The 15626-nt window shown below is 43.2% G+C and overlaps 1 protein-coding gene across 1 annotated transcript; it reads left to right on the top strand.

The window, feature by feature from the left end:
* The first annotated feature begins 371 nt into the window (after positions 1–371).
* foxg1b (forkhead box G1b) lies at positions 372–3346 on the top strand. The gene has a single exon (XM_024804615.2). It carries the CDS (start codon positions 784–786, stop codon positions 1963–1965), a length of 1182 nt encoding a protein of 393 aa, XP_024660383.1. The 5' UTR covers positions 372–783; the 3' UTR covers positions 1966–3346.
* The last annotated feature ends 12280 nt before the right edge of the window (positions 3347–15626 follow it).

A 15626-nucleotide genomic window follows, 5' to 3' on the forward strand; every position in this document is an offset into this window, starting at 1 on the left:
ACATGGATCAGTCCCGCCTGCTGCCGACAGGAGGCGCTCTGGCTCCAGCGTGAGACCCGCCGCCTCTGCTGTGTGTGCGTGTTACTGCCGACACGATGATTTTTATTAGGAGACAATGGCGCTTCTCTCGGTGCCCTCCTCCTCTCCATCCCCAAACACACAGACGCACGCGCGCAAACACACACTGTGCGTGCACGCGCCATGTTTGCCGACATGAATTCAAACTATTATTGTCGCCGAGAAAACAAAGCCCCGACTGCCCGTGCGCTTTTACGCACGCGCACACCCATAAGCGGACGTGCGCTTTTACGCACGGGCTTGGCGCACACACAAGAGGTGGAGGGAACTGTGCGCGCGCGCGTAAATATGGAACGATGGGGAGAGAGAGATTAAAGGGGAGCAGATGAAGTGACAGGTTTGTGAGGCTCGAGACAGGAAAGGTCGGAGGTTTGGAGACGGAGGCGCGCGGAGAGCGAGAGGAGGAGAAAAGAGGATTTGTTGACAAAATCACCAAGTTGGAGAAGCTCCTCCTCTCCGTGATGTCGTCGGAACCTCCTTAATTACTAATTTCTCCACATCCACGCCACGCTCTCTCCCTCTCTCTCCCTCCCTCCCTCTCTCTCTCTCTCTCCATCCATGCGTCTCTCATCCTGAGCCTCCTTTCTCTCTCCTCTCTGTCTCTCTCTCGGATCACGGAGGTGGAGGACCTCGGAGTTGTTGTTGTGGTTGTTCATTTTTTTTTATTATTTATTCCTGGTTTTGTCGGGAGAGCCGCCACCGGGCATGGAGGATGTAAAAGACCCGCCGACCGTGCACCGGTCCTCCTCCTTCAGCATCAAGAGCCTCCTGCTGCCCTCCAAGTGCGAGCGTGCGGACTCCGCGACGGTCGCGATCCACGGAGCCCCGTGTCTCTCCCCGGGCTCCGACTGCGAGAAGTCTCTGGACCCCCCGGAGGTGGACTCTGCGGCCTCCACGCTTCTAGAGCCGGAGAAACCTGGCAAGGAGGAGCCGGAGGAAGAGGAGGGGGACGGAGGGGGAGGCGGAGGAGGGGACGGCGGCAAGGCGACACCGGAGCAGAACACCGGCGGCGGCAAAAACGGGAAGTATGACAAGCCTCCGTTCAGCTACAACGCGCTGATCATGATGGCCATCCGGCAGAGCCCCGAGAAGCGGCTCACGCTCAACGGCATCTACGAGTTCATCATGAAAAACTTCCCGTACTACCGAGAGCACAAGCAGGGCTGGCAGAACTCCATCCGGCACAACCTCAGCCTCAATAAGTGCTTCGTCAAGGTGCCTCGGCACTACGACGACCCGGGCAAGGGCAACTACTGGATGCTGGACCCGAGCAGCGACGACGTGTTCATCGGCGGGACCACCGGGAAGCTCCGCCGGCGCTCCGCCACCTCTCGGGGCAAGCTGGCGATGAAGCGCGGGTTGCGCTTCGCTCCTCTCGGGCTGGGCATCAACGAGCGGAGCAGCAACCCGCTGTACTGGCAGCTGTCCCCGTTCCTGTCCCTGCACCACCACCACCATCACCCGCACTACAACGGCTCGTCCGCCGGCTTCCTGAACCAGGCGGCCGGCTACGGCTCGCTGCTGCCCGCCGTGGAGCAGCTGAGTAACGGGGAGCTGGGCCGCTCGCTGCCGCTGGGCCTGACGAACAGTTACGGGATGAGCTCGTCGCCGGTCGGGCTGCTGTCCGGTCAGCCAGGATACTTCGTGTCAGGGAGCCAGCACTCGGCGGCCCCGCCGGGGGGGGGAGGCGGCCCGCCGCCCGCGGCTCCTCCGCCGCCTCCTCACCTCCCGCAGGGCGCTCCGGGCTTCGGCGGCTCCCCACAGGCGCTGCTCTCGGACTCGCTCAGAAACAGCTCGCTACCGGCCTTCTCCCCCGGTGTGTCCGCGGGGTTCCCCGGGGTGCTGTCCCACCAAAAGAGGGTGACCCCTAACGCGTTCCTAAACTGACCCCCCCACGCACACACACCCACACACCCTGGCTTCGTGGACTGCGCCGGGACGAGGACGCACAGACGTCACGTTAAGGGCAAATAGAAAGTGGTAAACATCAGAAATGTGTGTATGAATCCATAAATGAAGCGAGACTTCTGGCCACACGGAGTGCGATGCACAGCTCGGCTTCATCTTTACTTTAAAAGGGAGAAACTTTTGTTACCGCCGGTCGTCCAACTGTAAACTAGACTTGCCAAAGGTAACACTATAAGTATATTTCAAACTATTTATATCTTGTACAAAGATTTTCAGTACTTTGTTTGTCGTTTATTTATGTTTTGTATTTATTGTATTTAAATTCTATTCGTCAGTGTTTGCGCTTCAGTATTAAGAAAACGAGGGGTGGGGCTGGAAATACGACAGGGTTAATAATTATTTATGAATTTTGAGACAATCGAGGAGGAAAAAAACGAGACAATCAAAACTTTTATTTTGTGTTTTACTGGGAGGAAAAACACGTGAACAAAGCCTTAAAATTGGAAACGATCAGGGTTTTTGAGAGGAAGCAGAAGCCTACAAATCATATCTCAGGTTTGACCTCTGAATTAGAACAATGCGATTAAATAATGGTGTTAAAGCCGCTCTGTGTGAAGAGTTTCCTTCCAAAAATAATTCGATGTATTTTTCGGCCTTCGTGATCACTAAATCCAGAAAAGTGTGTAAATGTTTTTGGAACAAACTCTTCAGCTGTAATTATGCAAACACGTTTTTTTGTTCAGCATCAACACGCAGACTGTTCACTCCGTTTATTTTGCTGTGTGTGTGTGTTTGTGCGTAAAGGCCTGAATGAGCGTAAAAGCTCCTGCGCATGTGCGCTCAGAGCCGCCGCACAGCCCCTCTTCTTCTTCTTTTAACTTTCTCTGCCGTCTTCTCGCTTTTTTTCTGGCCCGCTGACCCGCTCTGGTTCCTGGAGAACATTTTTAAGTGACCCGCGGAGGCTTGTGGCCTCTGTGCTGCTGCTGGGACTATTTTCTTTCCTTTTAAGGGGCTCCAACAAGCATCAGGCCCTCACACACACACGCACACACATAAAGGCCTATTTACATGTAGCTTTGGTCATATGAAAAACTTTTTTCACCAGATTTTTTTCTTTTCTAATGTTTTTTTTCTTTTTGATTAGAGAAGAGTTTAAAATAATGAAATGAACGAAAATCAGAGCGTCCTCACAGCCATGGAGTCACTTTATGTTACCTTTAGGAGACAGCCATTAAAAAAACGAATAATTTAATAGTCAGAGGAGTCGGAGGCGTGGGAAGAGTTAAAAACGTGCATGACAATCAATGAAACTGGAGATGCTTCAGGCCAACTGAAATCATATATATGCAACTTATTTTTTTTTTTAAATATTCTGCGGAGAAATAAAGTCATCAGAAAGTTTCTCATGTGTCAGCTGACCTCAGCAGGAAGGGAGGGGCATATATTTAACATTTAAGATGACACACACACACACACACACACACACACACACACACACACACACACACACACACGCACGCTACAGGGAGGCTTTAGTGAAAATAAAAGCTGATGTGGAAAATAAATGTAAAAAACTTTATATATTAAAATCCAGGTTTTTGCACATTTTTGTTATTTGGAAAAATATTTTAAAGTATTTTTTGTGACTTTAGTCGAACACATGGTCCAAAATTTTATTCTTTATGACTTTTTTATATTAAAAAAAAAAAAAGCTAATGTCTTTCCACCGGAGCCACGTGGACGTATTATTATATACAGATGTGATTTGATTCAATTTCCTCAGTAAATATGTTTCTAAAATATTTTAGCTCACAAAATAAAACAACGTAAACCAACAAAAGGAAAAAAGGAGCGAGTTTGACACTTTTAAACATTTTTAATCAAGAGAAATTATTTTTAATCTAACCGCCGATTCTTCACTTTAAACGTGAGCAGCGTTTGACAATCAGTCCCGATCACTGTGGTATTGATCCTCAGATCTCAGGTGGATCCAAGTAAAAGCAGCTTTTCAAAAATAAAATGCAACAAAATGCTTGTGATCATTTTAAAAGTCGAATATAAACGTGGTGTTAATTTCAGAAAAGAGAGAAAAAAAGGAAATAAATCCAAGTGAGAACGTTTCAAAACAGGAAGCAAACATATGGATCATAATGTTTCACATCTGGGCTTTTATTGTAAAATAAACAGAATTTAGAATTTTGAGTGTAAATGAGCTGCAGGTTGGATCCTTCAAACAACTGAGTGCGCACACAGGAAACAGGAAGCCACCCCCCCCATCGCCAACTTTGTTTTTTATTGTTACTTTTTACAGTGCAAACATATAAACTTATGTAACCTCGGTGAAATAAAAGCCTCATGCAGCTCAGAAGACGCTGACCTTCACACACACACACACACACACACACACACACACACACACACACACACACACACACACACACACACACACACACTGCAGGTCTGTCTGTGGGGAAACTTTGGGGGAAACTGTCGGCTCGGTTTTTCTCTCTGTCACTTTTTTCATTCTGGGTTTGTAAAAATTGTTTTTGATTTTTGGGGATTTGTTTGGTTTTTATTCTTTTTTTGCACTTTTGTAGTTAGACATCACTCAGTTGTACAAAGTCTGTAATGTCTGTTTCTTTGCTGTCTGTGTTTTATTTTTCCAGAGAAACTAAACTTGATTAAAAAGGATGAAATAACCTGAAGCAGAGTTTCTGCCTGATGATGTGTGCAAACATCACAAAGCAATAAGTTTTTATTCAAAGTGCGCACACAGACGCGTCACTGAGGCTGTGAATGAATTTCTGTTTCAGTTGACGTGCTGTTTTTTATTGTTTTTCATTTCTTTAAACTTTTATGAGACTTTGATTTGCTCCATAGTGAATTGCATATTTTATTTATTTTTTATATTTTTATTTACTAAATCATAAGTCAGGTGTGCATTTATCACATGGGAGCTTTTGGAAGATATTTTTATTTGATATTAGTATTAAATTGATTATTTGATAAATGATTTAGTCATGCTAACTGCAGTTTTTAGTTGTATTGTGACTTATTTGACCGTTTTGGTTCCTTTAGGGTTATTATGAGGCCTGTTTATTGGCCTAATTTATGTTTCTATGATTTTTTTGTCCCCACGGTTTTTCCAGAAATGTTTAACGTTTTGTGCATAAAGTCTGAAAAAAACAGGTTTACTTGCAGTAATATAGATAATTTTATATATAGATAAATATATATATAGATATATGGTCATTAATAATATTATTGTGTCTTTCTACCTCTTTCATTTTGAACGTTTGGCCTTCACACTCACATATTTATACATTTCTTTCTTCTGTTTTCTCGGCTGCGCGGAGGCTCCTTCACAGCTCTGTGTTAACACTGATGTCAACAGGAGGGTTTTCAAACTGACTCTTTAGCTCCATAACTTTTACTTTGAACAGGCCAGTTTTCATGATTTGATGATTCCAGGTTTATTTCAGCTGCTTTATGATTTGTTTTCTTCTCTGTTGTTTGAGTTCAGTCTGAAAAAGTGCATCCAGTCAGTTTACACACAGCCTGGGCTTTGCTGAGTCGAAAGTCACATGATGTGTGTGTGTGTGTTCAGCCACTCATTCAGCTGTACTCAGAAAAAAAAGACTAAAATGAGAGGAAATTCAAATGTAAATGGGAGTTTGATTAAAGCAGATTTAGTGTTTTATGGATGTTTAAAATAAAAATGTAACAGAATTCAGACGTGAGTGTAAATGTAGATTCTAATCTTTGTGTTTATTTTTGCAGCTGTGAAACATTTTATTTTCTCAGAACCTGAAATTCACTGAACAATATCAAAATTATTATAATGGAGAAAAGAATGAAGCTCAGCAGGTTAACAGAATAACATTTGTTTAAAGGGATTAAATGTCGGCTTTACTGAGACGACCTTATAAAATTATTGTGACTTTTTGTAGTGTTACACTTTTCCAAAACAAACGGAGAAAAAACACACATAATAAAGGTAAAGATTAACACTACGGTGATATTTTGTGTCACAATAATATCATTAGAATAAGTTATTTTGCAATAATTGTAGTGTCGTGTTATTGTTATTGGTAAAGACGTTTCAGGTTTAAGATAAAAATCTAATTTTGAAGATAATTTTTTATAACACAAACAATAATGTTGTTGCTGTGAATTCTTTTTATTTGTTTTTGGAGGGTTTTTGTTCCAAATTAGACACAAACAATGAAGTTAAAGATGAATTTGACTTTTGCACTAAAAAAAAAATCACAATAATGTTTTTGTAAATTCTTTTTGTATTGTGATGTTTTAAAAAAATAATAGTCATTCTTCTTTTTGTACACTTTTGTAAAGTTAATCCTCACTTTACTAAACTTTTATTATTATAAATTAAACATTATTAATACACAGTAATAACATGTAATTTTTTCTTTTTTGTTACAAACAACACAAAACGAGACACAACACAACAAAGCAGTTTATATGTTTTAATTATTGTGATATTGTAAAAATACATTTATCATGAATTATTTTTGCCACAATAATCGTAATAGTGATATTATGATAGTCCAGCATTTAGCCTGAGCCATCTCCGGATCACAGTAGATTTACAGTATTGTTATTTTTCCTTTTATATCCACATATCTCATACCTGTGGATAAGTTTAACGCTTGTTTTTTTACACTGTTAAAAGTGAAATTTAAGAACAAACTCAGTGAATGAGATCAATATTACACTTTTTCAGTGGTCTGAGTTTAAATTAAATCAGTAAATTTGAAATAGCATCCACACACAGCAAAGTTTGCCTTGTTAGCATTTTTCCACCTTTATTCCGAGTTATGCTTGCTGTCATTGGTTGTTGTGCTTTGGGGGCAGAGGGGGATCAGAGGGTCGAGTGGGTTGTGTGCAAAGCGTCCTTGGGCAAAACGCTGAACCTCGAGTGACCCCTGATGCCTCCACTGGAGTGTGAGAGTGAACGTAGGTAGGCCTGTGATTAAAAAACACACTGTGAGTCCTGAGTTAGAGTAGAAACGTTTTATAGACGTAAAAGCTAACGTGGCCTCCTTCATCATCTTCACTGTCGCATTGTTAACCCGGAGGCCTGCTGGGTGTAAGTCACCTGGGCATTTTTATATATTAATGTTTTTATTTGATGTGAGCAACAATGGTTAGCTAACGGATCTTATTAGCCAACTGTTACCATCACCTCTTTTAAATCACAGCCAATCGAGCTGTAAATCTTTTGATTTAAATAAAGTGACTGAAAGCATTTCAGAGCCATGCAAACTGAATTTAAGATGATGTTTATGACCTTCTGTTGCTTTTTGAGGACCCGTAGATACTCTGTTCCTTTAAAGTCTGTAACTGATTAAAAAACAAACAAACTACAAAATGTTAGTTTTTCAGTAAAGATGACAAAATCAAGACAAACACCAAAAACAGACATGCGGCCACCTGTATGTTAATCAGCCAGGTGCCCAGACTACAGTCAGGACAATGAAATAAACTCAATAAATGAATCTCAAGTTACTATAAGCACTGAGAAACCAAGTTATGTGCACCAGTCATGATGGTAACAGTAACAAAAATAATGACCCCAAACTGCTCCGTTTTATGCACTCCTGCAATCTGTAAGCTGCAGAGTCGGGTGAGGGAACTGTGTCCGTCAGGATTTGGGGGGGTGTTATTACCGTTGACCACCGAGAGGTTAGACCAATCAGGAACTAGGATTGTCAGATGTGTGTGTGACAGCATCAGGTAGTATTAGCGTGGACTCTAGATCCGTCTGTGGGTTGTTTTTAGTGTTGACCCTGTTTACCGTCGCGCACTAACAGTTTAACCGACGAAGTCGAGATGATGATAAATCTGCGAGACTTCAACCAGAAAACTGGAGTTTAACTCTCACATGGATCCATTATCTTCTGAGTTTTATTTAGTCTGATTTAAACATCATTGGTTAGGTTGAGGAAACAGTTTGTGTTAATCTCCTTTTACAATGATATAAAAGAAGAAGCAACAGAAGAAAATCACAAACGTTAATATCAAAGATGTTTGTACAAACATGTCACATGTGATGTGGAAGCAAATATGTTGAAACCAAAATGTCCGTGCTGCAGTTGAGGAGACGGGACTTAGTGTCTGAGTTAAAGTGAGACTTTCAACCCGGCACAGATCAAAAATCCACGTTTATGAAATATTAGATTTTTAGAGTAAACAAGCAGACTCAAACATTTGGTGCCCAAACCTCACTGTGTAAATTAAATTGGTGGTGTTCGCTCTCTCTGCGCTAGAGTATCACTTCCTGTTCCTGTTCCAACACACAGTGGTGTTTTGTGTAGCTTATCTGCATAGATATCTAATTAAAAGCTTATAGATAACCTGTTATTTCATAGTATAATCTTCACGTGCTTCTGAAGCACACTCTCTGTGTACTCACTACCTGATTTAAAGCTAAAGTTTTCACTCACTGTCTTTACTGTTTCGCTAGCTTAGCTTAGCTCGTAGCCGACTTGCAGCATGGCCTCCTCGCCTGCCCCCCCATGCTCTCCTGCTCATTGTGTCACATGCTTAGTTCTCCTCGACCTCCTTCAGCAGTAAAATCTTTGAAAGTAGTTCGGGGCCATAAAACCAAACAAATCTGATGTGCAAACTTAACCCAGCAATGAACTGAAACAAAAGTAATGTGATGATCAAAATGATCGCTTCCACTCAGAGTGGACATTGTGTCTGTGTGGACACCTGAACAGGTGTGAGGAAATAAAAGTGACACGGCTGTTTTTCTTTGGGAACCTGAATCAGTGGATTAGATTTCGTGAGAATTTCACACATCAGATGAAGTCAAAAAGGCCGACTGACACACAAATGTGGGTTTTAGTGTATTTCATGTTTCACTGCTATCAGAGAAAAGGCTTCTCTTCTTTGATTTATGGGCTCTTCGGACAGGTGTTTAGGTGTTTCCTGTCCTCAGAAGTATTTCATCCTTAAACACATCTGAGACGGAGGAAGTCTCGGTCTCTGACTTCCTGTCTCAGAGTGCGTCTGTGTCCCTGCAGCTTTAAGAGGAGTCTCTCTGGGAGAATTTAGGTCAGCGCAGCACTTTGGTCTGCTCACTTGTTCTGGCAGCTGGGACGGCCCCGGGGGGGGGGGGGGCTAGGAGGAGGAGGGTGCCTAATGATGTAATTGTGCCTGAGCGAGTGATGTCACACCCAACACACACTGACACACTCACAGGTCCCGAATCAGTAAAAGACTCCCCAGAACCAGAGCTGGTGTAGGATTGGTGGCAGAGCACACACTTCCTGTTGGGTCGTATCAGTGTATCAGTAACACGAAAGCTTACCCGGCTAACGTCAGGTTTAACTCTGGTTTCAGTGATGCTGTTGGGCTCACTTCTTATGCCTGCTGCAGAACTCTTTATGTTCCAGGTAAAAGGAGCGCAGGTACGAACCCCCTACTGACCAATCAGATATCTGGACAAACAGCGTCACCATTCCTGAAGGTTCCTCACAGAGAGTGAGACGCTTCCCTGTCCCAGTCCGCCTACAGCTGTGCAACATCCAGGGTCCTTATCCCAAGGCATGGGAAACTCTCAGTGTCCAGGGCCTCAAAGTAACGAGGACCGGGCGCGGAACCACAAAGGAGGAGAAACACCCCTTCAAAATAAGACAGGAAGTGACTTAAAGGACAGAGGTGGGCTTACTGGTACAAATGTGTAATTGTGACTTTACAAAGTTATGATGCCAGAAAATTAATTATCAGCATGTAAGATTTTTCCATCGTGTAGATCAGAACCTGCAGATTCCTCTCAGCTGATTTTGATTTTGGAGCTCCTCACTCTGACGGTTTGTTCCAGTGAGTCACACACACAGTGGCGTGTCTAGAAAATTTTTGTTGGGGGGGCCAGGTAGGGGCACAGATTTGGAGAAGGGTGGCAGATTTAATTGGCAGATAATGTTTAAAAAAAAAATTCTACCAACCCTTAACCATAATTCAATAATCCTATAAACCTAATAACCAAATGCACTTTTAACTCTTATTAGAATGAGGTTTTAACCACTACGGTGCAAAGTTTTTAGATACTGCGTTGATAAAGTACAAGAGATACAATCAGTGCTTTGTCAGTGTTTACTCAGCATTCAAGGACAGCAATATTTGCATAGTATTTTTACTGACATATAGTGCACATATGTTTTGGGCAAAAACATTTTTGAATATTAAAATACAAACATTTGTAGCAAACAATTGACAAATTAGCCATTCCAATGCAAAACTTTCTCTGCCTGTTAAAAAAAGAAGATAATCTTCTCACAAACTGGTGTTTGATTTTGAAACAGGAAAAAAGTGGAGAAACAAATGAAAAGACTAACATTTGAATAAAACCTGAAAGAAAGTAAATACTTTCTATGCTGCCTTATGGTAAACTTTGGTAATATTGATAAAGAACAACACTGGCTGATGATGAAATACATTCAGCTGGCATGGTGACACTGCCAGTATTAACCTGCAGGGCTGGACTGGGACAGAAAATCGGGCATTTTGACTACAGGCCGACCCACCAGGTATTAAAGCCATAAAGCCTTTGACTGAAAACAAACCCTGTTGTGACAGTGATGTACAGTCTTGTTGGTATATGTATGATTTCTATACATTTTACGTCAGATAAAAACTTTGGTTGTAAGATTTAGATAATTATTTAATAAAAACTAGGTATTTTAAATGAGAATAAGAAAGAAAAGTATTTCTTTGTGCCCCCTCTCCCTGTTAATGCCCTACCTGGCCCCCTGGCAAAACTTTGCTAGACCCGCTCCTGCACAGTTACCAGCTGTCAGCTACATAAAAAAGGATCCTGGTGGGTGGTCTTCACGTTTCCCTCTCACCAGATATCCAAACCGACATCATGACCAGCAGCTTTACAGCTGTGGCTCCAGCAAACATCAGCTGATACTAGAAATTAATATTAAATAAATTCTAACAACAGCTGATCAAGCTTAAACGTGCTGCTGTTGTTTAGCGCGACATCTGCTGGTTTCGTCTTTCTGGCGCAAAGTGGGCGATAAACAAACAAGAGAGAAAAGCCGATCAGCTGATCATCGATCAGTTTCATGATTGAAGTAGCAACAGGAGAGGGAGGGGAGAGAATGAGAGAAGAAGAGGCAGCTGTGCAGCGTAAAGACAGAATAAATCCAGCTTTGTGTCTTTTTCCATTCTAGCTGAAGTTTGGGACAAACTGCGTCTCTTCTCAGCTCAACACGAAACGTGTAATATTTTCTCTGAATGAGGGACCATTCCATTTTTTTAAGGAGCCGTTGGCAACTCTACTAACTAACCTTATGAATAAAATAAAGTTCACTATCAGTAACATCATAGCAACCGAACAGCTGTATAAAAACTCCAAGCTGGCTAGAACGCAGTATGAGTTATTGCAACTGACAGTAAAAAGTCAGCACAACGAAAATAAACTCCACCTAAACTTGGTTTATATCTGACCCAGATAGACTGCAGGTCATAACTTCTTACCTGAAGTTCAGTTCACCTGACACTCGGACTGGCGGCTGCTTCGGGGCTCTCCTCCTGCCTCCCCTTCCCTCATCCACCTGCTGCCTCTGTGGAAGCCCCGTCATAGCCACCACCAAACAACGGAGTTATTTCTACACATCGACCTGCATCTGGCCAATCCACCACCTCTCATTGTTCATGCCATTACAAAAAAAATAAAAAATAAGTCAAATAAGCCCGATGGCCAGTCCAGCTATGTTAACCTGCAACCAAATCTGCAGCTCCATACAGCAATGTTACGACTTAGATTATATCTTATAACTCAGAACTCTTATGTTAGCTCCCCTCTGTAGCATACTGTCTGAAATATTCCACAGCTGCAATAATTCTTTAAGTGTTATTTTTTCCTTGGTATTCTAATTTCACCGAAGTTTACTAAACTCAACAAACTTAATATTACTTACCGGGACATTTATTCTGTCCTCATTTTCTTTCACCGAAAAATTGTTTCCTGCAGTGACGTCTTTCGTGCTTGGCTCTCCTACCTTTGCTAACGTGATGCACATAGCGCAGAAGCCGATGCTGCATTCACTTACACTCGGATATCTGAGCGTCACCGTGAAAACATAATCGGACATTTGATATTTGATTGAATTTTATTGTTTTGCCTTTGGGGTGGCACCTGGGGTGGCCAGTCTGGTTGGGGGGGTGGCCTGTGCCCCCCCAGGCCACCCCGCTGGACACGCCATTGCACGCACAGTCACCTCCTTCCAACACTGACAATACTGAGCTGTCAGGAGCTGCAGCTGGGTTGATGAGATGACTAAAGCATGCAGACTGACCTTTGACCTCCTCAGTGTTGGCTGTCATGTCTTTGATCCAGGATGTGAGAGACGCAGAGTTTGCATCACCGATGTTCGTGTTGTCGAGGAGCCGTTGGGTTGCAGATGTGCACCTACATGATTCAACAGTGAAGTTCAAACATGAACAAATGTTTGATATCCAGGATTTCACACTCACATTATCTCAGATGGTTTTTCAGCCTGCTGCTGTGGGCTGAGATAACCGTGTCCTGAAAGATAAAGTGCAAAAAGAACACATCAGACCTTCCTTTCAGTTATTTCTGATCTGAACCTGGTCGCACTGCTGAAGTGCTGAAGAGTGTGATCGAGTGAACATGTTGCTGAAACTGGAGCTGAGCAGGATTTAAGCTGACAGACGGACAGACGGCCCTCATGCAGGTGGATTACTGTGACTCAAAGGTATTCACAGCCTTCACGGCTCAAACACACAAAGAAAATCTAAAACAGCATCAGATGAAACCTATAAGCTCCATTTCAAATCTTTTACTCCCTCAAAGAATCAAAGCTAAATGACAGGCTTTTATTTTGAAGTTTCAGAGTCAAGCAACCTTTGCTTATCCTCGCTCTGATCTGATCGAGTCTTTCAGCTCAAATAAAGATAATTATGGAAAAAAATGATGAGCAGCAGAGTTTCACGCTGCTTTGTGAAATATTTCCAAAATGAAATGGGATTATTTATCGGCCGGCGTTTTTTCCAGGTTTACAGACTGAAACATCCACCTTTGCAGGCGTGGTGCCACGAGCCTCACATAGAGATGAAGATTTTAATTAAGCTCAATGAGGAAGATCTCTTCTGCCATCATTCCAGCTTTGCTTCGTTAGTTCTGTTCTGCTTTATTACGACACTTTTTTTAACCAATAAACTCTCTGCCTGAGTTCTCTGAGCCAATCAGCTTCACTGTGTTCCCCCTCTCAGGCTGCCTGTCATCCAGGCCGTCCAGCGAATCTCATCCGAAATCTTCATGAACCATCAGCTTAACCTTCTCCTCCACCACAGGGTCCAGTCTCCGTGATGTTACGGTTCATTTACACGAGCGTGACACGTGTAGGAGAAAACGTCGGTACCAAACGAGCCAATCGCAGTCACCGTAGGCTGCGATGGCGAATGCGCAGTTACACGAAAGTGAGTTTCACTCGTGTTCCTGGACACAGCTGAATGCTTTGGGTCCGATGTAACTCTTCCTCTTCCCAACTCGATGCTCCTTCAGCCTCTCTGCACGGCTGCTGTGGTTTTTTGTTATACTGGTGCAAAGCAGGAGATCAGATGTTCACACGAGCCAGTGGCAGCGTGTTAACCTGAGCGAGCCGATCCCAGCCTGCATGGTTTCTGTGGGCGCGTGATTCTCTAAGTGATCAAACACAGAGGGAAAACTTTTCTGGCATTTGGTTTAAAATAAAAGTCTGAAAAGACACATTCAGGTGCAGAGAAGCGATATTTATCAGTGACAGCAGAAACATGAAGGTGGGTTCGGTTATTAGCTTATTTATAGCCAGAGTTACACATGATGAGTCATTAAAGGGAGATAAATGATTAAAAAACAAACAAACTGTAAATGTGTCGATAAAACAGTTCAGATTTTCTTCAGCGTGACGATTTGAAAGATGCTGTTTAAAGTCTTCAGGTTTCTTTGTGTGAGGAAGACGAAGACATCTCAAGAAACCAATAATAAGGAAGCCAGAGGTCAGAGGTCACACCTCCCAGAGCTTCAATCCAATTTAACGGGAAGCTTAAAAGCAGTTTAAAGTTTAAAGTTCAACCAGAGTTGAATCAGTTAAAACAAACTTAAATCCCCTGAATCATCCAGTTTGTCTGAACAATGATAACTGCAGTCTGATCAAAGCTGCGAGCGTCTTAGCGCTAATCAGCCGCTCCTCTTCATCGATGGGATCAATGAGGTCCCAGACAGGAAGTGTCAGCGCCTCGCTCTGCGGCGGCGGGGAGGTGACTCCTTCTCAAACAGCCTTCATCCTGTTTTTGAGCTGTTAATAATGTGTCTGCAATTCTCCACAAACAGACTGATCCAGTCACAGCGGACAGATACAGATGTGAGGTCCCTGCCAGGGAGGGACATACTTCACAGCATCTCCGACATTAGCACGAGGCGTCCCTCCGTCAGTTCACCGGTCGGGCAGTTCGACACAGACAGCTGTGGTTAGTGTCAGAGAAACCAGTCTGGGACTGGGACTGATCATTTCAGTATTTTTGAGGACATGTTGCCTAATCTCAGAATACACAAACCCTTCCACAGATTCCTGGATCCAGCTGTGAACTGACATGTGGTCAAACATCTGTTTCACCACATCTGGTAAAAATGTCATTTTCATGCAGAACTTTTCTTTTGAGTAACCTTCAAACTGACCGAACCAAAGCAATGGCGGCTAATTACCGCCACGTTTCTTTGAATGCAGAGCAGGCAGCGAGGTCCCGTCGTATCTGGAGCAGCTTGGTGAGCCTCTGCTTTGTTACTGCCACGTCTGTAAAGTCCTGCCACGCCCATCAGCTCACCTGCTGAGTATTTAAGGACCGTCTCTGTCGTACAGATCGTTAGTACTAACACAGTAGTAATGAGTTTAGGCTCTACCTGCTTTCATCCTTAACTACATGTTCTTGGTATTTACCTGAGTTCTTCTTCCTCCTGTGTTCATCTGCTGTTGTTGTTTCCTTCAACCCTAAAAAATAAACTCACCTGTCCGATCGCTCTCCACTGCAGTAGACTCTCCAAGCTTGTAGCTCGTCCCATCCAATGCTTCGCCACCTCAGTGCGCACCTGTAACCTGTGACTGTACCACGTATAGCACTCTGCTTCTGATTTCTGTTAATAAAACTTGCTTCTGTCACAGTGCCTACATTTGATCATGACAGTGGAACATGTGTGACTGAAATAAACACAGCGTGGGTCTCTAATGATGGCCAGTCCTGTCCGAGGACAACAAGTAGCAAACATCTCTACATAAATGCAACAAACAGTTTTGTGTTGAAGGCTGGAGCCTGTAATCGTCGTCAGCTCTCAGCCTCTCGGGTTTGATGTCACACGTGTTAATACCTGATTCTCTTTTGTCTGCCGTCACATCAGGTATTTCTGCCCGTAATCTGTTCGATAGCGACGGTTTCAGATATCAAAACACGAGCCGGCAGACGTCTCTGCTGCTCGCCCGTTCACGCCTGACGGATCCAGAAAACCCTTCAGGACAGACGCACTCAGCAGCACGAAGTCCTGCAGGAAATTAGACTTGATGCAAACTGTTTAATACAATTCCTGTATTGTACATTGTAAATTATAT

The sequence above is a fragment of the Maylandia zebra genome, linkage group LG13 (genome assembly GCF_041146795.1).
Source record: "Maylandia zebra isolate NMK-2024a linkage group LG13, Mzebra_GT3a, whole genome shotgun sequence".
NCBI classification, from domain to species: Eukaryota; Metazoa; Chordata; class Actinopteri; order Cichliformes; family Cichlidae; genus Maylandia; species Maylandia zebra.

Bases quoted from the DNA above. Each gene is read 5' to 3' on its own strand.
- foxg1b (XM_024804615.2), top strand. From the start codon at position 784: ATGGAGGATGTAAAAGACCCGCCGACCGTGCACCGGTCCTCCTCCTTC.